Source organism: Mandrillus leucophaeus, unplaced genomic scaffold (assembly GCF_000951045.1).
Source record: "Mandrillus leucophaeus isolate KB7577 unplaced genomic scaffold, Mleu.le_1.0 Scaffold153, whole genome shotgun sequence".
NCBI classification, from domain to species: Eukaryota; Metazoa; Chordata; class Mammalia; order Primates; family Cercopithecidae; genus Mandrillus; species Mandrillus leucophaeus.
In genome coordinates this window covers 1,253,635-1,278,773 of record NW_012101510.1, presented here as the reverse complement: position 1 = coordinate 1,278,773, position 25,139 = coordinate 1,253,635, and the positions used below count along the sequence as shown (strand labels likewise).

Sequence of the window (25,139 nt, the reverse complement as noted above, 5' to 3'; positions counted from 1 at the left end):
CCCTCCTTGACATCAGACACAGCCAAGCACAGGTCAAGCCTGCACAGCCTGTTGTCTTAATCAGCCTGGGTCATATAGAGCAAGGGATCCCTTACAGAGATGACCTCACCCTCACATCCCTCCCTGGTCCTTTCTCACAGTCTGACAGTCCTACAGCTAGCACTTCTCTGGAATGCCAGTCAGGACAGAATCCAGTCTGCGGCCACACCGACCTCCCATTTCTAGACTCTCTTCTGACTCAGAATTTGTTTTCAGTAAACTCACTTTCGAAGCCATCTGTGTCTGACAGCCAGGACCAGGCTCTACACAAGACTCAAAAAACCAAGCTTCCTGAGGTTGTTCTGCCACCCTGGATCCAGGAGGGCCATCTCTCATGCAGGTGAACCAGGGATGAGGGGCTTCCAGGTGAGCCACCCTGCTCTGACCGAGGTCAGCATGAGCCTCTACAGGGTGCCACTGACCGCTGCCAGCTCCTGAGGCAGGACCCCTAGCTTCAGCTATACTATAAAGGCTCCTGGTAGAGCCTGAGTGCCGTGACGTTCATGGTGGCCAATCTGTGGGCTCTTGGCTGTGTCAATTCTACCAAGAGAAAAAAGTTTACAGCAGTTACTCTAGTATTGTTCTATCCTGCCTGTGCAGAGGGAATCAGCACATGTGTGGTTTTAAACCGCAGTGCTAGTTCTCACTTCTGCCCGGTATGACTAAGTCCAGCTGCCTAGCTCCTGGTGGGCTAGCGGGGCAGCTGTTGAGGAACATATCTGGGTGGTCGCTGGGATCAGCCCTGGACAAGAGGGGAATTTAAGATTTCGTTTGTTGCATCTCGTTCTTGGCATTTCAAGAAACAGTCTCTCTGAATAGAGGAGGCCCCACTTGGGCCACATCCTGCACTGGACAGGAGGGCATCTGAGTTGCTCCCAGCACCCATGGGCCCCAGGCCCCAACTTTTGGAGGCCTCTGCAAAGACACAGGAAGGACCCAGCTGTGGCCTGGCCAGCCACCTTCCAGAGGCCCTCCCAAAGGCGGATGGGCAGGCCCAGCCACTTACAGGTACTGGCGCCGCAGGGCCTCAACGTCCGAGTTGACGCTGCTGATCTGGGACCGCTGGCTCTTCTCCAGCTCCCGCTCCATCTCCTCCCGGTGGGCATTCTTCATGGCTTCGATGGCTGCAGGCAAGGACACGGCCTCAGCACCAAGGGGTCATGCCCTTCCTGCTGGCAGGAGTCGGGGTGGGGAGCTCCATACAACGGAGTGGCACTTGCCACTGCTGATGCTTGCTTACTCAATCAGCAGTCGGATTTTGCATGACAGGCTGGCCCCTCATGAACCAATTCTCTGAGGTGGGCGCGGGCTGGGAGAATTCTCCATGAACTCCCCCTGGAAGGAATGCACGTTTGGCTTTTTTTTTTTTGATGTTAGAAGAAAACCAAACTGATTAAATAAATGTCAATGTTAAATGCCAACATGAGTTTATAAAACAAGCAAGCTTTTGTGCTGGTGTATTTTATTCCTTGGAACTAAATTAACAAACAACTGAGGTGGCGATTACATAAAGAGAAGGCAGCGCAAGGCACACGGGACGTGTTTGTTTAGGGCCACCTGCCGGTGAGGCTACATATCCTCACGCTGAGGGCAGGGGCACTCTGGCCAGAAGTGGTCCCACATTGACAGGAGTCTGTCAGGGGGAAAGTCACTGGCTGGACTGACACTAGTCAGTCTACTTGTTGGGACGGGAAAGTCACAGGTTGGGACAATTCCTTGTGTGCAGCTGACCACGACGGGGCTGTCGGGTTGAAGTGTGCGCTCTCAGCTCACAAACTCTCAAAAGGGACCTGAAATTGGCCTTTGCCTCAGAGTGAATAGTCACAGAACCCTTCAAGAATGAAGCTTACATCTCAGCCAAAAGGCAATTCAAAAGCGGCCATTCCTCTGAGTTGTGTGTCTGGCTCAAGAAAAGTTGGTCACCCTGCCCTCAGAGTTACCCCACCCCCCACCTGAGATGGTGGCCGCTGTCTCCTCGGCCAGGAGGCGGTCTTTCTCCTCCCGAAGTTTCTCTAGCTCCCGCTGGTGCTGCCTCTGCAGATCTTCAATCTTCTTCTGGTGCGTTTCTTCCATTGCTGCAAACCCTCGCTCGCACGTGGCCTGCAAAATGCAAAAGGGGCTTCATCGACTTCTTTACCTCTAAGTTGGGGCCCTTTTTAGTAAATGAGCCAGGAATCCCACCCCGTCCAGGCCCAGCTGTGACTGGGCACTCACTGAGCGTGCTTCACCATGGGCATGCTGAGCAGGATCCCTGGGGCTGTCTGGGGATTCTCAGTGATGCCATCAGAGCCTTCAAAAAAGGGTGTTTCTAGTCAACTCTACATCTTATTTCTGTGATTGTGCTGCGCCCCATTTCTTCCTGGAAGAAGTTGGTATGGTGGGTTGGGAGAGGCTGCTATGAAATGGAAATCAGCCAATCCCGGACCTTCCTGCGTTGCTGCCAGGTGGGTCCCATAGGAAGGAGGGAGGAGAGAGCACGTGCGCAGGGGCTGGCTGCGTCTGGTATGGAGGGACACAGTGAAAGGCCCGTAAAACAGGGATGAGGGACTTGTCTGCTGGAGGGAACCAAGGCCATTCCACGTATAGGGAGTGGCCTGGCAGGCACCAGGCTGGGAACCTCTCAACCCACAGTGGGTTGGGGGCACACACAGTCCACTTCTGGGAGCTGGGGGTTGGGCTCTGCCACTAGCCAGCTGACAACCTCCAGCTGGTCACTTAATGCTCAGGTGTTGACTGAGGGAATAAGATGAGGCTACAGGATCTCCTTCCTTCTAGCCTGTGTCTTCTTTCTTACTTTTTTTTTTTTTTGAGACAGAGTCTCGCTCTATCGCCCAGGCTGAAGTGCAGTGGCGTGATCTCGGCTCACTGCAAACTCCGCCTCCCAGGTTCACACCATTCTCCTGCCTCAGCCTCCAGAGTAGCAGGGACCAGGAGTCTGCTAAAAAACCACGTCTGGCTAATTTTTTGTATTTTTAGTACAGACAGGGTTTCAACGTGTTCGACAAGATGGTCTCGATCGGCCTCGTGATCTGCCCACCTCGGCCTCCCAAAGTGCTGGGATTACCGGCATGAGCCACCGCACCCGGCCCTTTCTTACTCTTTTCTTAAAGGAGAAGGGCACCAATGACTTAGTACCTCTGCTAACTCCAAGACAGGAGACCTGCTTTCCAAGCTCTCCTGTACCTCACTAGAGCGACACATGCATGCCCCAGGATGGGAGCAAGCCACACCAGGAAGCCCAGGCCTGGTTATCGGAGCTGCACGCACTAACAAGGCAGGTGAGCGTGCTGCACAGCTGCTGGGAGGGGTGCGTGTGCAGCTATTTTGAGCATGGAGGCACACACTTTCTGTCTAAATCCTTCACATGGTCTGCTTCAGAGAAGGGACTGGGCCTCTCGCTGAGTTTTAAAAACTGGAAGAACGTGGCCACATTCCATTCGAAATTCAAGTGTGGGGGCTTCCCCACTCTGGGCTCACAGCCTGCATCACTTGGTTAATCTTCTTGCATGTGGATTCAAGAAAAGATACCAAGAGATCCTATCAGCATGCCTGGGCATCTTTCTCTGGGCCCACTTTTAGCGATGGCCATCTCTGAGAGCCTCAGGCAGTATTTCCAAACTCGTGGTCAGTCTGGACTTGACTGTAACCTATGTGCTGCTCTGGGCGAACAGCTCAGCTACTGCCACTATAACTGGGCATCCCACCCCCCCTCCCAGTGGCTCCACCAGGAAGCAGCTGTCTCTTCCCGCCACCCTCACACCTCAGGACGGCTGCAGGAGCTCGGAGCTCTGGAGCTCCTGGTCTTCAGACCCCACGTTTGAGCTCTTCTTTCTCCTTCCCACTTGCTTTGGTTCGTATGTGGCTTCTCGTTAACACATTTAACTAATAGGTCTTTTTTAATTAAAAAAAAATATGGAATACTTCACGAATGTGTGTGTCATCCTTGTGCAGCGGCCATGCTAATCTTCTGTGTATCATTCCAATTTCAGTAGAGGTGCTGCTAAAGCAAGCACAACTAGTATTAATAGATCTTTTAGGTCTTTTTTTGAGTCTACTTGCTGGGAAAAGCCTTATTTTGATCTGAGTGCTTTGGAATATTAAGCAGGTAAGAGTCAAAAATCTAACAGAAGCACTGGGACATCTTTAAAGACCCAGTTGCTTCTTTGGAGAGAAACTATATGCTAAAAAATAACTGACCTTGCAAACAAATGTTAATTTAAGCCAGTCATTCCTGGGACCAAAAGAAGTTCCTCGATGACTACAATTGTGGTGTGGTGGAAGCCTGTGGACATTAGAGGACGGCTGTTAGGCCAAAACCCTGTCCCCAACGACCCAAGTGGAAATCTGCAAAAAGTGATGAAATCTCAAGGTGCTGTCTATTTACAAGTTCTGTATGTCTGCAGGGGTCGGTGAGAACCCCACACCTGGGCTAGAAGCTCCCAGGCACAGGAGGGAACACTATGCAATGGCAGCTAAGGCAGCAGGGAGTGGACAGTGTCCAGGCCCTTGGGAGGGGCCTCATCCTGACCTGCATCATCTGTTTCTCCCTGCTGGTGACACTGGCCCAGCACAATCTCTGGTCAGTTCTCAACATGAGGCAGTCCTCTCCCTTCTGATTTCTTGCTCACTGGTGGTATAATGGCACCTCCATGGGGCCTCGCCTGCACCTGGTTGGCAAACCTAAAGCAGCCTCGGTGTGGAGGGGGCTCTTACAGATGCAGACAGGAAGCAGGGCATCGCTGTGCCCAGGCCCTGCCCCTGTGGACCCTGCTGATTGTCTGGGATGCTGCAGGGAAGGACACTAGCAAGCATGTTTGGGGTCAAAGCAAAGGTTTGTGCAATTAACTTTTCAAGGTGCACCTGGCCCCATCTGGGTGCTGCTTTTGGTGAACTGACCACAGTGTCATCACATACACACACTTTCAAAAGATAGCTGTTGAAACCTTCTCACAACTCATAATGGTTTTTAAAAGGTTTTGACTGATTTGGGGAAAGAATGGTGAAAAAGAGCTTCTCTGGCTAACGCCTGTAATCCCTGTACTTTGGGAGACCGAGGCAGGTGGATCACCTGAGGTCAGGAGTTCGAGACCAGTCTGATTAACACGATGAAACCCCGTCTCTAGTAAAAATACAAAAAAAATTAGCCGGGTGTAGCGGTGAGCGCCTGTAATCCCAGCTACTTGGGAGGCTGAGGCAGAAGAATCGCTTGAACCTGGGAGGTGGAGGTTGCTATGAGTTGAGATCACGCCATTGCACTCCAATTTGGGCAAGAGAGCGAGACTCTGTCTCAAAAAAAAAAAAAAAAAAAAAAAAGCTTCTCAGCTCTCCAGAGGTGCTCGCTGACAACCTGTGTGTCTTGGTGGGGCCGAGTCCATCACACAGACGTGACGTGTGAGCTGCTGTTTCCATTCAGAGCTACAGGAGTAAGGGGCTGGGAAAAACAGGTGTCCTGCCAGACACAGGCTGTGGGGATGTGCGGACAGGAGCAGTGGCAGCTGCATGGGAGTCAGAAGCTCGCTGCACAATGGTGCTGGCTGTGTGTGCACCTGGCTCTGCCACATGAGCGTGGGAGGCGCCACCTGAACATGGCTTTTGAGGGGCTTAGTCATCCTAGTCATTTACTGGGGCAGCTTCCTGAGTGGGAGGAACATAAGGGCACAGGTATCACGGTAAACTTCTGAGTCTAAGGGATGACGCTTGGCAGCCACACATGGTGGGTGTGGTCTGTAGCTACAAAGAGTGGGGCCAGAGAGTTGTACCTCCACTCAGCCCACCCCCACCCCCAGGCCCTGGCATGTCGCCTTTGTGCTCCAGGACCTCAGGGGCAGGGGTGCAGGGCAGTTCTGGGGAAAAGCTACTTGTAAAGGTCCTGGGGAAGGGGACAGGAATGGCTGGAGGCTGTGCTCAGTGGGAAAGCTCTTCTCACCAGAGCACACATCAAATGCCAGTTTCAGAGAGGGACCCTCTGCCCAACCGTGCTCTCCTAGGGCAATCAGGGGGAGATTGCCCTCCAACTGGGCCCTGGCTCTCCGGGGTGTTGCTGTGATTGCAAGGCTGTCCTCAGGCAGCTGCCTCAGATTTGGGCTGGGACTGGGCCAGGTGAGGTTCTGGGGGCGGGGGCAGGAAGGAGGCAAGGCTGGCAAGGGGATTGGTGACTACTCTCAGGAATACGGAGAGGCCACATTAGGAAGGCAGAGAAATGCTGGAAAGACTACATGCTCCTCTCCCACCAGGGACCCTGGCGGCCCTCCTGCTAGTTCTCCTGGTGGAGGACGCCGGGGGATGCCGAACAAGAGGCTAAGCCCACGGCCCAGGTCCTGCTGAGACCACAGCACGGTCAGCAAGCAGAGGGACAGCAGCACATCCCCTCAATTCTGCTTGCACAGTAGCTGAGCCAGACATCCCCACACCCACCCCGTTATCAAGGAGGATCTGCTTTGCAAACTGAATGGGGCGTTAAGACCTTAAGGCTCTCCAAGTCCCTCTGGTACTTCTCGCGCAGTGTGGCCGCGTCGCCCTCCAGGTCCTTGTGTCCCAGCTCCTCCCGCATGACGTCCATCTGGGCTTCCAGCTCCTGGATGCGCTCTCTCAGCCCAGTCATGGAGTCAGCCTCTCCCTGGGTGGCCTGCCAGTCGGGGGCAGGGGCTGGCAGGGCCTTGGGGTGCGGCCCCTGGTGGAGGCAGAGGGTGTCCTGAAGGCACCTCAGGCTCTGCGAGTAGTGCTCCTGCAGGGTCCTCAGCTCCTCCTCATGGATTGTCTGCAGCTCCCGGACCTTGAGCTGGAACCTGTCCTCCAGGGTCTGTATCTGCTCGCCATGATGCCTCTCCATGTCCTGCCTATCTCTGACCGAGGCATCCAGCTGGCTCAGGACCTGGCTGCGCTCAGCCTGCAGTGTGCTCTCAGTCCTGGTCAGCTGCTCCACCACGCACCGGATCTCCTCCTCATACCTGCCCCGCAGGGTGAACATGCTCAGGCTGTGCTTGCTCTCCGCATCCTCCAGACACTGCTGCTGATGGTCTAGCTGGGCAGCCTTGGCCTTGAGCTCTGCATTCTCCCTTTCAACGATGGCGATCACATCCAGGTACTCGCTCTTCTGCTTGCGGAGAAGCTCCTCGTACTCCTCCCTCAGGGCCTGGGCTGCCTGTGCCTGCTCTGAGCAGGAGGACTCCCGGGTCTGCCAGGACTCCTTGCAGAGCTGGAGCTCCTTCTCATATTCTAGCCGGATTCTGCAGGCCGCATAGCACACCTGGGCCTGGATAATGGCATCCTGAACCAACAATGAAGAATACTGACCGAGGCCTCCAAAACAAGTGCTATACGAGAGACTCTGTGATGCCTGGAGAAGCTTCTGGCAATCTCTCAGCGATTCCACAGGTGGCAGAGATGGTAAGGCAGCAGCTATCTCCCCTAAGAGGCTGGCCTTTTCCTTCAGCTGCTGGGCAAGCTCCTCCTGAATAGCAACAAAGGCCCCAGGGCTCTGGTCAGACACATGGAAGGGCTCCTGAGAGCCGTCTGAGTCTCGGCCCAGGACTTCTCCTAAGGGTCTCAGGTCCCAGGACAGCTGCACACCATCTTCATGGCCTGCTGGAAGCCTGAGGGCTTCCAAGACCTGCTGCATCACTCTCTCAAAGTCTGGGGTTTGGTAGGCTCCCAAGATTTCCCCCAGCAGGCACTTGTGCTGCCGCAGGGCTGTCTGGGTGCCCCGCAGGGTCTCCTGGATGCTCTGCAGCCTGCGGTGGAATGACTCCCTCACTGACTGTGTGGCAAAGCTGAGCTCTGCCCTGACCCACGTGGCATTGGCCAGGATGGGGGCCAGGCCCTGTGGGATGCTCTGCTGCCCGTCTCCTGAGGCACCGACTGCCTCTCCTCCCAGCGTCCCCAAGTGCTTCCTCAGAGACTCAACCTGGCTCCAGAACTCACCGTCCACCAGCACCTTCTGGGCCCAGGTGTCTACGGGGGCCCCAGCAGATTCCATCAGTGGCTGTCCTGACCAAGAAATCTCATGGAGCATTCTGGAGACATCTGATGTTGTGTTCTTCAGGGAGTCTGCTATCTGGCTGATCAGCGAGGCCTCCAGAGCAATCTGGTCAGAAAGAAGCCTCACCCGCTCCTGCTCTGTCAGCTCAGGCTGGGGGCACTGCTGTAGGGAGGCAGGCTTCCCATTCTCCTCGGTGCCACCTGTCTCCAGTTGTGCATGGGCCCCGCCAACGGCTGGGGCCGGCCAGTGCCGTAGGGCTTGGATGGCGCTGACTAGCGCACTCTCCACACTGGCCAGGGAGGCTGCACGTGCGTCCTGCTCATCCTCCTGGCTGGCCCTAGGCAGAGATCTCAGTTGTTCTCGGCAATTTTCCAGGCACATCAGGGCCTGACTGTTCTTGACCTGAAAGTCCCCAAGCTCTCCAACATGCCCTTCAACCCTCCTGGCCCTCTCCTGCCTCTCCTGCTCCAGCTGGGAGGCCAGCGCACCAACCTGGAGCAGGCTGGCACGGAGCTGCTCACGCAGCTGGGCCTCGGTGCCTGCCCACTGATGGTGCAGTGCGAGCAGTGCCTCACGGCTCTGACCCTGCTGGCTCTCCAGCCTCACGGTCACGTCTTTGAGCTTTTCCTCTGTGACGTAGAGCTTGGTCTCCAGGGAGTGGATGATAGAGAGGTACGTGTCAGAGTCGCCAGGTGCAGGCAGTACACTGGGTGCAGGCTCTGAGGACATGCTTTCTTCTGAGGGTGACCGGTCCTGGCTGGTGTCGGAAGATGTGCTGCTGGTCCAGGTCTTCTCGGACCCTTCGGGGTGAATGTATCTTTGGCACTGGATTGTGGAGAACCGGATTCTTTGCCTTTTAACACCAGGTGCCCCCTGGTCGAGTTTGGCTGTGCCCTGCTGATGGCCCTCCCTGTCAAGAACTTCCACTGACTTTGGGGGCACCATGCTCTCTTCCCTACTGGGGCTGACGTCACCGTATTCCTCCCCCGGAGGAGCCCCCAGGTCCTCGTCCTCATCCTCGAGCCTTGTGTGTGGGAGGCCCAGAGGGGCCCTAGTGACTTGGACTGGTTGGCCTGGGAGCAAAGTGCCATCTCTTTCTGTCTCTTCAGGGGTACTCTGTGGCTCTTCCATGTCCTTTGGAGATTCACTTGCAAATTTCCTTAAAATCTCTTCTTTTGCCTGGAGCTTAATTTCTGTTTCCTCTAAGCTGCTCCCCAAGGCAACCATTTTAACCAAAGCCTCATTGAGGTCCTGCTCCTTCTTCTCCAGAACCTTCTCATGTGCTTCCTTAATGCGCTCCAGCTCTTCCTCCTTCTCTCTCAGCAGAGTGTGCATGCTCTGCAGCTGGCTGGAGACCCTCTGGTAGGAGTGCTCCAGGCTCTGGTTGTCGGCCTCTCTTCTCCTCAGCTTTTCCCGGAGCTCAGCCACATCCCCATCGGATGTGGCCACGCGCTCTGTCAGCTCCTGGAACCGCTGCCTAAGGAGGTCCCGCTCATCGCAGAGGCTCTGCACGTGCTCTGCGAGCCTGCGCACACTGGCCTCTCGCGCCTCCAGCTGCTCCTCCAGCTGGTGCACCTGCTCACTGCCCTCGAAAGTGGCACTCAGCTTCTCCTTCTGCAGGGTCTCCACCTGCTGTGCCTGGCCCTGCAGCTGGTCCTCATAGGCGCTGGCCTTGTCTTCCACCTCCTTCAGGTTCTGCAGCAATGCCTGCTTCTCCTTCTCACAGCTCTCCAGCAACAGCTCGTAGTTTCTCTGCAGCTTCTCCTCCATCAGCCGCTGGGCCTGCTCACTGGCGCCCAGTTGCTGGCTGAGGTCAGCAATGCGCTCCTGCAGCCTCTGGACCTCCTTTTGCCGGTCCCGCTGCAGCGCCTGCTGTGTCTCCAGGCCCCGTAGCTCCTGCGTCTTCTCCAGGAGCAGGGCCTCAGCACTCTTAAGCTTCTGCTCGCTAGCCCTCAGCTGGCTGCTCAGCGCTGCCTCGCTGTGTTGCCGCTCCTCCAGCTGCTCGCGGACCCGGCCCTGCTCCCGCTTCAGGTCGCCCTTGAGCTTGGCCAGCGCCTGCTCCTTGATGGCTAGCTCGGCGGCCGCATTGCTGAGCCGTGCCTGGAGGCTCCGGATCTCAGCCTCGTGGTGCCGGATCGTGTCCTTGGCCTCCCCATAGCTACGCTTCAGGGTCTGAATCTGGTGTGTAATCAGCTCCTGGCGCTGGCACTGGGCTTCAAGCTCACTTTGAAGGTCTTGGTTGACTCTATGGAGCCTCTGCCAGGCACCCGATGGGGAGGCGGCCACTTCAGTCTTAAAAAAACCGATTAAATACTGGTTAGTAACACTCGGGCCTCCCAGTTCTGAGTGTCACACCTCTGGCCAGGAACAACCACAGAAAGCTCCTTGATGGCTTTGGCTTTTATCCTTTGCACAACTTTATCTTTTTTCCCATTAAAAAAAATCCAACAAATTATCTTTTTTCTTTTTTTTTTCTTTTTTTTTAGTAAGTAGCTGCTTCCAGGTAAACAGAAAACATGGACAATAACATCAGAAAACAGCTTTAACCAAATAGCTTCTAGGAGAAATAAACCAAACAAAACTGAATAATGGAACACACTGAGAAGCAAAACAAAGACTAAAGGACAAGAGAGCGCCAGGAAGAGGGACAGGCGGGAGGAGCAGAGCACCTGCAGCTGTTGTTTCACAAAACAAAAAGTATGCAGTCTTGACAACAAATCCTAAACAAGCGCAGGACGTAAGGTGTAGGTAAATGATGCCACTTCCTTCTAAGACAGGAGGAGAAGGAAGGAAGGTAACGCTCGGGAGATGTCAGCAAGGTGACATCCAAACATTTTCCTGTGGAAAGTGTAGTCAGTCCTCTAGAGTAACAGGAAGAACTAATCTCTACCTGTAAGAAGACAAAACGAGGGGGGAACGGAAACCATGGAGTAAAATACAATAATCAACAAAACAAACAAACCTTTGTGGAGTTCAAAATGAGAAAAAGTGAAGCATGCAAAAACAAAACACAACGTAAATGAAACAAAACTCCCCACACTGAAAGGCATGCAGAGACAGAACTCATTAATGTAGGGAAAAACAACACAAACAAGAGTGAGTTGAGCCCAGCCTAAGAATCTGGCCTGCCTGTGGCTCCCTCTCGGTCTGCTGGCCGGGGAAGCCACAGATGTGACACTCAGTTATGTTAAGTTCAAGTTACACTTCACGCTCAATGTCCAAACCATGCAAGCTCCTCCCAGCAGTTAGTGTAGCACCCACCCCAGCAGCTGGCTCCTGACCCTTAACCCCACAGACCCCCTGTGCATTCTGAGTCGTGATTAAAAGCATTTCCAAAGCATAAAGGGTGGTGAAAAGTCACAGGTTATTAGACTTAGGGAAAAGGTATTAAAGACCAGCTTTGCCCAGTGCTGACCAACAGGGGCTTCAGTGTAGGCTCATGCAATTATCCAAGTTAGACAAAGAGGCAGGTTCCTAGGTTAGCAATGTGCAACGTCCACTGCTAGTACAAGCTGAGTATCCCTTATCCAAAATACTTGGGACAAGAACTATTTCGGATTTTAAAATATTTGCATTCTACTTACTGGTTGAGCATCCCCAATCCAAAAATCCAAAACCTGAAATGCTCCAGTAAACGCTTCCTTTGAGCATAATGTCAGCGTTCAGTTTTGGATTTTGGAGCATTTCAGATTTTTGAATTTGGCATGCTGAACTGGTACCTTTACCACCTGATTTGAAGTCAATTCTTACAGGTTGAGGCCCAATCAAGAATTAAAAAGATGCTCCTCAAACCTGGAGGGCAAGTGCAAATGACCTTGGCGGGAAGGCCCACCGTCACCAGGTCTGAACTGGGCATGGCAATGACTATGGTGGAAGAGGCTGGAGAGGAAAGTCTAGGGAACGTGAGGCAGAGAGGAACAGAAGGCCCAAGGAGCACACATGAGAAGAAACTGCAGAGAGTCTGCAAAGAGGCAGACTATGGTCAGAGGCCAGCCGAGTGCCCGTTTCACCTGCTGCCTGGGACGACTCAGACCAAGGTCAGCGCACTACGGTCTGGAAATGTAGACACTCAATACATGACAGAGACTCGGGGTCTAAGAGCTGGAAGGGCCCTCAGGGATCCCTGGGTCTAAGTCTACACAGGCAGTAGGCTGCCGCTGTAGAGGAGGGGACACATGCACTTGCTTTGGGGGTAACAGGGCCAAGTCTTGAACCGAGGACCCTGATTCTAATGTTATACCCTCAGCCATTGCTGAGAACTCAGGCTCCCTGTTCTGGTACCCCATTTCACTTCTCCTGCAGTATTTATGTATCAATCTTCCTATCACAATCTCCCCTACTGCTCAATGGGGACAGGAGTATATCTGTTTCATGCCCGATACTTGGCACAGGGCCTGGCACGCTGCAAGAAAGTCAGCAGACACAGGCCCGCCCTTGGACCAGGTTAGCTCCAGCCTTGTGACACCCCTATACCAGGGCTCTGTGGTACAGGATCTCAGAGGAGGTATCCCGGGGTTGGACTAGTAGTGGTAAGAGCCCCAGGTCTGCCTGCAGATGTGGTATAAACACAGATGGGAATGGGGTCCAGTGCTAGCTTTGTCACTGACTTGCTGTTGGTTGTAAGCAGGGACCGGACTTGCTGTGTGATTCAATGTCTTCAATCTGTACAACAGGCCCAATATTACTATAGTGAAAACTATGAGAAATCACATGCAAATGTACGGTATTCATAATAAATGTACATTGGCTACTTTCAGAGTCAAAGGGAAAGGGCACCACAATGATTTTACTACCAAAAAAAGTCCTTAGATATAGAGGTTTCAGGGAGATTCCCCAAAATGTCATACCAGGAGGGAAAAACACCACCCCCCCGGGCCCCAGCACACTGAGAGTCCAGTCCTGTGGCAGAAGAGCCCAGGGGTGTGAGCTCCCAGGAGGCGGCCCCTGCTGAGCCAAGTTTTGCACACTCCTAGCCTGCCTGAGCATGAACCCTTCACACTGAAGCTCCTGAGCGCACCATGGGCCACAGCAGCCCCTCCACCCTACCTGCAGCACGTAGCCCTCACGGGCGCTCTGCTCCCGGCCCAGGGCCACCCTCAGCTGGTCCTGCAGGAGCCGGTTCTGCTCCAGAAGGTCTGAGGCCTCCTTCTGGCTCTGCTCCAGCTGTTGGCAAAAAGACATACACTTTTATGCAAAATGACAACGATAAACAAAGCAGCTGCCCAGCACAGACTCTTTCACTGGTCTTCCATGTGGCCCAAGAGTTTTGGAGTCTCCACGTTTCAGCAAATGTGCTGATATGGCCTTTACCAGCAGCATTTGGAAGTGAAGGTTCCAATGCAAGCCATCACTAACAATGACAGACTCGGTACCCTCTGGGGACCAAGGAACTACCTTATCCTTCTTACTCCAGGCAGCCCTGGGTGTCCACATAATTCCCACACCTGCTCAAGGTTCCAACGTGCACGCCCTATACAGGCACCAAGGCCCATAGGGGGTGTTCATTTCTGAGAAGGGGGCTGTGTCCACTGGGGAACAAGGGTTTTGCATCTGCATCTAGAGGAAGACCACCCCATGGGGTCCTTTTGAGTGTCCTCAGCTGGTCACACAGGCCAGGTTAGGCTCTACATGGACCACTGCGAGTGGTGGCCTCAAGCAGGCCTCACTCCAGGGCCCACAATAGTCTCAACAGAAACCACTCCATTTGACCAGTTTTACATGATGGATTCCACAAAGTTCTGTTTGCAAAAACGGTTCCCGCAGTTCTCTCAAACAAGGTGTGGACACCCATGAGTAAGCTATTTTATACTCTTCTTGCTTTCAACAGCTTCAGCTACTCATTTATCCGTCCACCTCTTCCCCACACACCTCCCAGGTGCCTCCTGATGCCTGGCTGTGTGCAGGGCTACCCATCCCTGCTTCCAGAGCTCGTGCTGAGTGGAGCTACGTGTGTAGTGCGCAGTTACGCCAGTGCCGCCCAGTTTGTTGCTAGGCTGTGCTGTGAGAGGCGGGGAGACCTCCTTTATTTTTTTGAGACGGACTCTCACTCTGTCGCCAGGCTGGAGTGCGATGGCACAATCTCAGGTCACTGCAACCTCTGCCTCCTGGGTTCAAGTGATTCTCCTGCCTCAGCCTTCCAAGTAGCTGGGACTATAGGCACATGCCACCACGCCCAGCTAATTTTTGTATTTTTAGTAAAGACAGGGTTTCACCATGTTGGCCAGGATGGTCTTGATCTCCTGACCTCGTGATTTACCCACCTCAGCCTCCCAAAGTACCAGGATTACAGGCATGAGCCACCACGCCCAGCTGACCCCTGACTTTCAAACAGTGAAGACTGACCCCCTCAGATTGTTGAACCAGTGTGTCACCTGCTGGCTGGTACATTTTGGTAGCTTGAAGTAATGTGAGTTTCAACTGTTACTTTATTTCATCTTGCCTTTGTTATTTGTTAACGGATGAGGAAAATGAAAAAGTACAAGTATTAGTGCTGGTGATAACTCAGCCTCATACAGTTAATAAAATACAAAAAAGATCAGAAGCATAAGGCATACCCAAGTGGCAAATCTTTAACAAACTACTTACGTAAGAGAACATATTTGAAACACAGTGTTGAAAACTGTCCCTAAATTGAGAGTGAAACAGGGAGTTCCACAAAAACCGTAATGCTATACGTCCCTGGTTACGAGACTCCCTGTCCAGACATGTAAATCCACCGCTGTAGTTCTGCAGACTGCATTTCTGGATACATTTCAATGAAATAACATCTTATTTTATAGTTTGGGGGCCGGCTTGTTCATCTCTGTACCCAGGTGCACTGAGGGCCTCATGGAGGAGTGACAGTCACAGGGCAGCCTTCATCCACGGCCTACCCCACCTCACCACTGCCTTCTGCTTCACATTCTCATGACCTGGGACCCAGCTGTCATCTCCTGCTGGATGCCCCTGGCTTTAGATCTGATCAGCCATCCCCAAGCCACTGTAAGAGCACCTGGGGTTGATCTCTGCCTCCAGCTTTGACCTGTCCAAGCCAGGGCTGCCTAACACAAAAGCCTCACCTTGCTCACGCCCCTCCTGCCATCGGGAGTCAGAGTGAGGAAACCACTAGGGACCTGCAATGCTGCCTGCCTCTCAATGGCAGTGGCCCGCACCATGGGAGGAATTCCACTGTGCCTGGAAGGTCCCCTTCCCTGTCCTGCACGCACTGGCACACTCCCACAGCTCTCAGGTCTGCCTCAACTATGAGGACTCATCTGTGCGTCTGTCTCCCCTAGGGGTCTGCAAGTCCCTCGAGGTTAGGACTGTGTAGATGAACCCCTAAGGCCACAGCTTACAGCTGATTCTCTGGAAAGGCTGCTGGGAGCAGGGGGAGGATCTGGCCCCAGGCTATTACCTCCTTCTCCAGCAGAGACGTCAGCTCGTGTGTGGAGAGCCGGTCACCCCCATCTTCAGAAGACAGGTGGACGGGAGCGATGGGCACCTGCTTCTCTTCCCGGAGAGGCGTGGTCTCCACCTGATGCCACCGCTGCTCGATCTCCACATGGACGTTATGCGTCTTGAGGTCACTCACAGGCAGCCCTGGGCTCCGGTCCACCTCCATGCGCAGGGCTACATCCTCAGTGCCTGGCCCGTCTGTGGCGTCGAGCATCCCAAAGCGCTTGCGGCGCTCCTCCCGCCTCCGTGCACGCTCCCGCTCCAGCTCCCCAGGCTCCACCTCAGGGCGCAGGGGCTCATGGGTGTCAGTGGGCCCTGCGCCACCCACCCGCTCCTGAGCCAGGGCCTGCTGGATGGGACGGAACTCAGCCCAGTCAAAGGTCTTGGAGCGGCCCTCTCGCCTCCGCTCCCGTGCGCGGCTCCTCTTCTGCTCAGGGTCCGGCTCCCCCGGCTCTGCCTCTTGCTTCTCAGTAGGCCTCGGGCATGTCTCAAAAGAGGAGCTGCTCTTGTTTTTTTCCTCTGGCAACGAGCTGTGGAGCAGGAGGATGGACATAAGACTGTCAGGGGCGACTCTGGTGTGGCCTGCCAGGCAGAAGCTGGCAATGCTGAGCCACGACCCAGCCCCTGTGGGCACCACATCCTTTTCTATCCTAATCCCTGAAGAGGTGCTGTGAGAGGCTCACTGGGGTGGCCCCTTTGCCAGGGTATGGAACCAGGGGAGTCCCAGGACTCCCACAGCCTCACAGGCAGGACGGGCCAGCCCTGCCTTGCTCAGGGCCAAGAACTGCATCAGGCTGCACCTGGGCACAGCCACTGTACTCGCCTGGTGAGGCCTTGCCTCTGTGCATCCCTGGACTAGACAGTGGTAACAAAATGAGGGAAAACTAGCACTTCTCTAGAAGGGCTTACCTTTTAATAAGCAGGTAACATGATCAGTTTTTTTTTTTTTTTTTTGAGATGGAGTTTCACTCTTGTTGCCCAGGCTGGAGTGCAATGGCACGATCTAGACTCACCACAACCTCTGCCTCCTGGGTTCAAGCGATTCTCCTGCCTCAGCCTCCCGAGTAGCTGGGATTTCAGGCATGTGCCACCATGCCTGGCTAATTTTATATTTTTAGTAGAAACGGAGTTTCTCCATGCTGGCCAGGCTGGTCTCAAACTCCCGACCTCAGGCGATCCGCCCGCCTTGGCTTCCCAAAGTGTTGGGATTACAAGCATGAGCCACTGTGCCCGGCCTAAATCTATGTTTTAAAAGCCCAATCCAGCTGCTGGTTACCCGCCACCTTGAGGAGGCAAGCAGCAGCCAGCAACGGGACATAAGCTGCACAGGTCGTGCTCATGGCAAAGCCAGGTCTGCCGAAGGAATCCACCATGCCTAGTCCCCATCTGCTAGAAGCAGAGATTCCTGGGGAGGCCTCGTCTGCAGCAGCGGAGGAACAGGGACATTGCGATGGCAATTTGTCAAGGAGGCTTGGAGTGTCTGAGACAGAGGTTTGTAGACTCTAGGGATAGGCCCTAGAGACTGCCAGCTGGTCCGAGGCTGACTGAGTGGCCCTTAATCTCATCCAGGCCCTCAGAAGCCAGTTGCAAGCCCACCTGGGAACAGTGAGGGCCCAAGGAGGAGCTCCAGGGAGCACATGTGTTTCAATCAGGTCCAAAAGGAAAGGAGTCTTTAAAGAGAGAACCAACGAAAAGAGGAAACGGCTGCCATCACCACCTGGAGCAAGGGTCACCTGTCCAGGTAGCAATCGGGTGAGAGGCAAAGTGCTTCAGAGTAGGGGGATCTGCAGGTGTCCACTGTAAGAGTACGCTAACATCTGGAGGAAAATGACACAGGGCAGATCTCTGGCCATGGAGAGTGTCAGGATGACACACAAGGCAGGTTGTGCACGGAGGCCCCCAGTCGGGCCCTGACAGCCGCCAAAGTCACAGCCACACCAGAACTGGCCGCACTCCCCAGGAGAAACCTCCCCACAAGGCTCCTCCAGCACTAAAGGCAGGAAGCGCCCTGCAACTTCCCCACTCCCACATTTCAAGAAGGCGACGAGAGCAGGATGAGGACAGCAGCTTCTGAAACTGCAGTTTGTTTTCATGCCTCCTTGTGATTTTGCCTGGCAGCACTAAAAAACTCATATTTTTCCTCAAATAATAAAAGCCTACACAGAGGAAGAAGAAACGCTGAAAACAAACTGGTAGAGGGTGAGCACTCTACCAGACTACACAGATAGGCTAGATTATGAAGTAGTTATTAGGAGGCCAACTGCCAGGTCAGCTTTCATAGGAGAGCAAAACCCTTGTCTCCTCATTCATTTCCCTGGGCCCAAAGCCCCTGCATACAGGCAAGCAGGCACTCAAGTGTGGAGGCACCTCTCCTGAGCCGTGTGCAGGCACAGGCATGTGCACAGGTGCATTCCTGACACCTGCCCTGGGACATCCCAAAGCTGACTTCTTCCAGCCAGGATGGCCCATCTACAGCACCGAGCCCAGGCCTGGCGGGGAAGAGGGGCAGCAGAGGACCTCAGGCCAGCCACCCACATGCATACCCACCACTCCCCGTCATGGACCCCTGTGATAAGCTCTGTTTGCTGCCAACAGCCTGGGCAAAGAAGCTGGGGCCTTTCTCACTTTGCTCTGGGGGCTTCCTAAAGGTGCTTGGAAAAGAGTTCTTAGCTTGCCAAGCTTGGGTGTCTGCTCCTGATCGGAGAACCATGGAGGCAGTAGCTGAGGCCACCACAGGATGTGGCCACTGGAGGGCGGGGGAAAGCCTGCGGCAGCCCTGGGTGCCTCCTACTGGCTGTGCATGCAGAGGACTTGTCCCTAACCAACAAGCCAGCTCTCTGAACAGGATCCTGAGAGACAGAGGGCAACCTGTCCTGGCCACGGCCTCTTGGCCTTACTAGACAGTGTTTGTTTAATAAATGAAGTCATGAACAAATGACAGACACAGAAAAGAGGACTAAAAAGAAAATAATCAATTAGGCAAAGAGGTATGGAGTCGGCAGGAAGAAGGCAAAGGTCTGGATACAGAACGTGTCTTTAGGCCAGCCACGGTGGCTCATGCCTGTAATTCCAGCACTTTGGGAGGCCAAGGCGAGTAGATCACCCGAGGTCACAAGTTCAAGACCAGCCTGGCCAACATGATGAAATTCCGTCTCTACTAAAAACACAGAACTTAGCCGGGCATGGTGGTGGGCGCCCGTAATTCCAGCTACTTGGGAGGCTGAGGCAGGAGAATTGCTTGAACCCAGGAGGTGGAGGCTGCAGTGAGCCGAGATCACGTTACTGCACTCCAGACTGGGTGACAGAACAAGACTCCATCTCAAAAAAAAAGAACATGCCTTTAGGTCAAAGCTTCCAAGGACAGCCCCTGCTGTGACACTGCCATACCCAAGCAGCCTAACCCACAGCACAAGAAATACATTTGAGATGTAATCTATATTACATGACCTGAGAAATGGCACCAGAGGTGCTCAGATGCATGGAGGCTCTGAAGCCTTGAGGTGGGGACAGCAGAGTTCTGGCCCTCAAAGGACCAGCCCCCACTCTGGAATCTTCCCTGCTTTTTTTTTTTTGGAGACATCTGAGTCTTCTGATTCTCCACTTTCTTTTAAAATGAGAGCTAGGTCTTTAACCTTCAGGGCAGGAGGAAGAAAGCCCAAAGCAAAACCTGAGGCGCATGAACCACAGAATGCTAACACAGGAGAGAGTTTTTCAACTTGGCTGCACAGAAATCAAATAGACGTAGGAGTGAGGTGAGAAGGTGGCCAAGGCAAAGAAGTGCTGGGTGGCCTATGGATGCTGCGCACAGGGCCATCCTCATGCCAGCAGAGCTCAAGGCCTGAGAGCACCGACTGTGGGGCTCAGGCTGGTCTGGCCAGGTGCCTGCTGACACAGATGGAAGATTCTCCACCAAAGCCCAGTTCTAATGACCAGCATACACACTACCCGCAAGATGAAAATGCCTGGGCTTAAAAGAGGAAAAGAACCGGAAATGTTTGTTCTGATGTGCTTGGGACAGGAACTTGAGCAACAGAAGGACACAGGAAGGAAGGAGCAGCAGACTGGGATGCACTGAGCTCAGGTCTCAGACTTCAGATCGAGTCTGATACTGCCCTGGAGAGAGTGGCACCCACAGGATGCACAAGGGGCTCCCTGGCATCTTCACCATCCTACCTCGTCACATCCGGGGCAGTGGTCGGGTGCACGTGTTTCATGATGGTCTGGATCCAGTTCCGCCGAATCCCGGACGTCATGGCCGATAGGGTAAACTCGCCCTCCTTTGTCTACAGAGAAAAGATGAGGCACCATCAGTGACTATCCCCTAGGGTACCTGCTGCCCTCCATCTCCAAAGAAGCTTCTTGCACTGGGTACAAAGTCCCACAGGGAGAAAGCCTGTGACTGGGTGACCCTTCTAGGAGCGCCACATGTGCCCACTACTGGGACAAGAGGGAGCTGGAGAGCAGGAGACGGCAAAGCCATGGGAGGGACGTGCATCTGTGGCAATGGTAAATCTGGTATCTTCTCTCAGTAAGGTCAGCTCACAGTTACCGAGCACCCACTACGCACCAGCAGCCTGCCCATTCAGATAGAGGAGGATGCTGCACCCCTCTCTCTCCTCTTTTTTTTTTTTTGGAGACAGAGTCTTGCTCTGTCGCCCAGGCTAGAGTGTAGTGGCGCGATCTCAGCTCACTGCAAGCTCCGCCTCCTGGGTTCACGCCATTCTCCTGCCTCAGCCTCCCAAGTACTGGGACTACAGGTGCCCACCACCATGCTCAGCTAATTTTTTGTAATTTTTAGTGGAGCCACGATGGTCTCGATCTCCTGACCTGGTGATCCACCCGCCTTGGCCTCCCAAAGTGCTGGGATTACAGGCGTGAGCCACCGTGCCCAGCCACTGCAACCCTCTTTAAGGAGTTCCCAGCCTTGGGGGAAGGGCAGAATCAGCAAGTGCTGAGCAGCAGTGGAGGTGGGGAATGGGGAAGGGCGTGCTTCTTGGGTGTGGGGAGTGGCACCTGCAGTCTGAATCCACACAGGCACATGGCATGATGGGGCCTGGGGAGTGGTTAAGAACAAGGGGTATCAGGATCTTGTTAGTGACACTGAGAAAAGGCAGGGATACCTGCTGGGTGGTTACTGCAGCTGTCCAAGTGATGAGAATTAAGGTGATGGCAGGGGATAGGGCAACTCAGAAGTAACAAAAGGGGTATGGACAGTGTCTGGTTGGCTGGGTTGGGGAGCACCTAGGACAAGCCCTAGACTCCTGCTTGGATGAGGTGGAGTCTAGGGCTTGTCCTAGGTGCTTGTCCAAGGCAGCAGAGGAGGAGCCTGTTTTGGGTGGGGAACGGGGCAGCAGGCAGGACAAAGAAGCAAAGAGCACATGGCTCTGGGACATGACCGCTGCGCCCCTGAGCAGATCTGCCTGGGTACCTTCAGAAAGGGGAGGGCCAGTGGCCTGCATGAAGCTGGAGGCCTGCTTCTGCACTTACAGGCACCTGCCCAATAGAAGCGAGGACTGCAGTCCTGAACTGAGAGCTGCTCACAAGCAGACTCAGCAGCCAGGTCAGTAGTGAAGCTGACAGCAGGATGCAATCATGAGGATGGTTTTCAGATGGGCACTAGTGGCCTGGCCAGAAGTCAAAACAGGAGATCACGCGCCAGCCTGATGTGTCACAAAGCACACCTGGGAGGGACCTGACCTGCCCCTCCACATGCCTGATCAAGACACCGCCACTGCTCAGCTCAGTCCTCCTTCATCAGTTCTCACGTCCACATGAGCTGAGTTGGGGGCCCCACCTTCTGCACCCCCATGTGAGGGCGTTGCTGGAGTTTGGCCTCAGTGCTCCACATAGAGCCGTTTTCTCCAGCTGAATTTTCTTACCCAGCAGCTACCTAATGTTCTCTGAGAGCCCATCATGCCTCAAATGGATCACAGCCAGAATTCCAGGGGATCCCCCTGCTTTTGTGACATCAGCTCTTCTGCTGGCTTCTAAGCAGGCGGGGCCTTGCCATGCTCTGGGTCCTGGCCCTGCCCTCAACTCTTACTCCCGGGTGCCGCTCTTACCTTTCTTGCCCAGCCTTACTGTGCCAGCCTGTTTGGCTCCTTTCTAATGGACCTGCATATTCTGCCAGACATGTATCATGAACGCACAACTGTCTGGCATCTTCTAACACCCTTCAGTGCTCTCCACAAAAACTGGACCAGTGCCAACCTGACCCTCCACCCAGCACTCTAGCTGCAGACTGGCTCTGTGCTCTCTGTGCCACCAGGTCTGGAGTCCAGTCTGGGACATGTTTTCACACTCAGCCCTCCTGCTGAGCCTCGAGGGATTCTCCTCCAGGAAGCCTCCCCCAGGAAGCCTTCTCCACACTGGAAGGACCTCCTCATTCCTTAGAACTCTCAGTAGTTGGGGTTCACAGAAAGTCATCAGGGTAAGCCCTACCAGGGTGAAGTGAGGAGGGGTTGATCAGTGGGTGAGATTGGTTGGTGCCCTCATTTGTCACTAGGAGAGTGGGGTGAGTTCTCAGACTTCAGGTGTGCCCTGCCTGGAGGAAGCTGCTCATGAAGATGTGAGGTGGATGGCAGGAGAGGAGGCTCACCAGGCACTATGCCTGACTACCCCTCCCACAGGGGCTGAGGACAGAGGAGCCTCAAAACTTGGGCAGTGCAGGCCACTAAGAGCAGGCAACTCACACCTAGCCCTGGTGCCAGGCTGTCAGTGCAGCCTCCAACTGTGACTCAGCTCCTTTTGCAGATGCCGGCATGCAGGAAGCCACAGCCAGCAGCCCAGTGGGCTGGCAGCCAGGATTTTCTTAGTAAATGAACACACTGGCCTTTGGGTCTATACTTCAGTCTCCCCTAAGTTGGGTCAATCTGAGTCAGCCCCAAATACTGGATCAACTCTCAAAACAGCAATACAATTGAGTTTCTGGGCCCCAAAATGTGAAGGTATGACCCTGCTACAGGTGAGCCCACCAGAGTCTAGCCTTCTGTGAGAAACCAAGTCCCAGTGCCAGGGTCCAGCCCCACGGTGGCAGCTCTCTACTCATCACACTCTCCACCCATCTTAAAGCTCTTGCAAGTGACGAACTAACTTTACCCAAAGAGAGGCCTGGCTTCTGTCCTGGCTCCTGGGAGGGAACTTCCAAACCTTGGAATTTCCTAGATGACTAGAGTCTTTATTACTCATGGTGGTCCCCTGGGACCCCACCTAACACTTCATGCTGACAAGACAACTCAGGGTGGAGGCTGGCCTGGACAGAAGCAGGAAATCAGAGGAAACCCATTAAATCAGAGGGTTGGGGTTTGGGCCATGTGAAAGTAGCCGACCATGGCGGGAAGGGCTTTAGGTGGAGTTCAACCATGAGGACAATAACTCCATCAACCACAGCAGCTACAGAGCCTCCTAAAGCTCAACACCAGGGCTCAGGTGGGCTTCCTGGCAATGCTCTGCATGCTGCCCCACATCAGGGCTAAGAGGACACCGTGTTCCCAAGGATGCAGAAACTTTTGGCATCTGCGACTCCCCCAGTCCCAGATTCTACTCCACATGGCTCTCCTTTGGCTGGTTCTGACTTGTAGACTTTTTCTACAATAAAACTCATTGTAAAGATACTATTTTCCTGAATTCTGTGAGTCATTCGAGTGAATTTTCGAAACTGAAGGTGGTTCTGGAAACCTCCAGACTCACAACTGGTGTCAGAAGTGGGGGCAGGACTGGGCATAGTGATTCACGCCTATAATCCCAGCACTTTGAGAAGCCAACGCAAGTGGATCGCTGGAGCCCAGTGGTTCAAAACCAGCCTGGGCAACATGGTGAAACCCTGTCTCTCCAAAAAACAAATAATAATAATAAAAATTAGCTGGGCATGGTGGCATGCACCTGTAGTCCCAGTTACTCTGGAGGCTGAGGTAGGAGGATCATTTGAGTCTAGGATTTCGAGGCTGCAGTGAGCCATGAGTGTGCCACTACACTCCAGCCTGGACAGCAGAGTGAGACCCTGTCTTGGGGGAAAAAAAAAAGAAATGGGGGCAGATGTGGCAGTCCGGAGGATTGTGCCCTTAACCTGGAGTCTGGCTGACTGCAGGCAGCCCTTAATCCACATAGTTTTGAAGAAACAGCCAATGAGAACCATTTTGTCCTACCAATAAGATTTTTTTTCTTTTTTTGAGAACAGGGCAATGCCTTGTTCATCTGAGTACCTCACAAGATTTTGGGAAAAAATAGCCTTGTAAGTAAATGAATGAACAACCACATGAATAAGTGAGTAAAAAACCGATGTAAATAATTGACTGACACTTTCATTCTTATTCCCCATACCCTACATCCTTCCAACTGCCCCAACTCTAGCATTACAAAAAAAAGAAAAAAAGAACCTTCAGAAACAAAAAATCTTTAAGCAGTCTTCAGAAAAAAGATACTAACATCTAATGTACTGTTCAGATCACGAATTGGGGAAGAGGGTCAGGTGCCACAGGACAGAGGTGTCAAGGGTAGTGGGAAACACTGACCACACACACTGTATCAGGCCTGTCCAGAAATGCCCCCAGCCCAGATATCAGGCACTCTGACACGTGTCCCTGCCTGTCAAGCCTGTGACCCCACTTCCATCCCTGGGCTCACATGGATCTGGAAGCCATAGTTTCTCTGAACTGGATACTCCGTGACATCGTAACACGTAGACAAGTCAATTTCCCCATCCAAGTCGGCTGCCTGCAGAGAGAAATGAGAATGTCTTGAGATTTTTAGGAAGCAGAATCAACGCCTAGGTGAGCAAATTTCCATAAGTGATTTCCTACACTGACTTTATTTTTAACAGTATACACATTGACAAGTGAGGATACTGTCTATCCTACTACTGTATGACCCAGGTCCCTCCTTGGGTGCAACCACACCACCATTTGTCCCTGTATCCAGCCAAAGATAGTCCACACCAGTGGTCCTCAAACATGCTGCTGTTGAAATCCTTTCACACTCTTAAAAACTGGGGACCCTAGAAGAGTTTCTGTTACGTGGATTTCATCTATTGATGGTATTTACCATGTTAGAAATTAAAATGTAAATATTTTACTACTCTTAAATTAAAAATATTTAAATATATTTTTAATGTATTTAAATATATAAAATGCATATTTTATATATTTAATGTATTTAATGTATTTTAATGTATTTTTTATATCCTCTGGACTGCTACATCTGCCCCCATTTCTTTTTTTTTTCCCCCAAGACAGGGTCTCACTCTGCTGTCCAGGCTGGAGTGTAGTGGCACACTCATGGCTCACGGCAGCCTCGAAATCCTAGACTCAAATGTATATATTTAATGTATTTAAATATATAAAATATGTATTTAAATACGTATGAAAAAATATACTAATAGAAATGAAAAATTCAAATATATTTGTTCATTTGAGAATAAAATAAACTCATTTTAAAGTAAAAATTTGATTAATCAGTGATAAGAGTCACACGGCTTTGAACTTTTGCAAATCTAACATCTGTCTTCAGAAAGGACAGCTGGATTCTTATTTCTTCATTCCATCTGTTCAATACAGGAAGGTTTTTTCTTTTTTGAGATGGGGTCTTGCTCTGTCACTCAGGCTGAAGTGCAGTGACATGATTTCGGCTCACTGCAACCTCTGCCTCCTGGGTTCAAGTGATTCTCTTGCCTCAGTCTCCCAAGTAGCTGGGA

General features: G+C 53.0%; 1 protein-coding gene across 1 annotated transcript in view; it reads right to left on the bottom strand.

The window, feature by feature from the left end:
- Positions 1-25,139, bottom strand: part of MPRIP (myosin phosphatase Rho interacting protein) — a 113,775-nt gene that overhangs the window by 11,222 nt on the left and 77,414 nt on the right. The window contains exons 10-15 of the mRNA XM_011975297.1: positions 24,074-24,185; positions 19,625-19,734; positions 15,411-15,981; positions 13,064-13,180; positions 1,992-2,139; positions 1,046-1,163 (exon numbers count right to left, since the gene is read on the bottom strand). Coding sequence (XP_011830687.1) covers positions 1,046-1,163; positions 1,992-2,139; positions 13,064-13,180; positions 15,411-15,981; positions 19,625-19,734; positions 24,074-24,185 — 1,176 coding nt within the window. The remainder of the gene's footprint in view (positions 1-1,045; positions 1,164-1,991; positions 2,140-13,063; positions 13,181-15,410; positions 15,982-19,624; positions 19,735-24,073; positions 24,186-25,139) is intronic.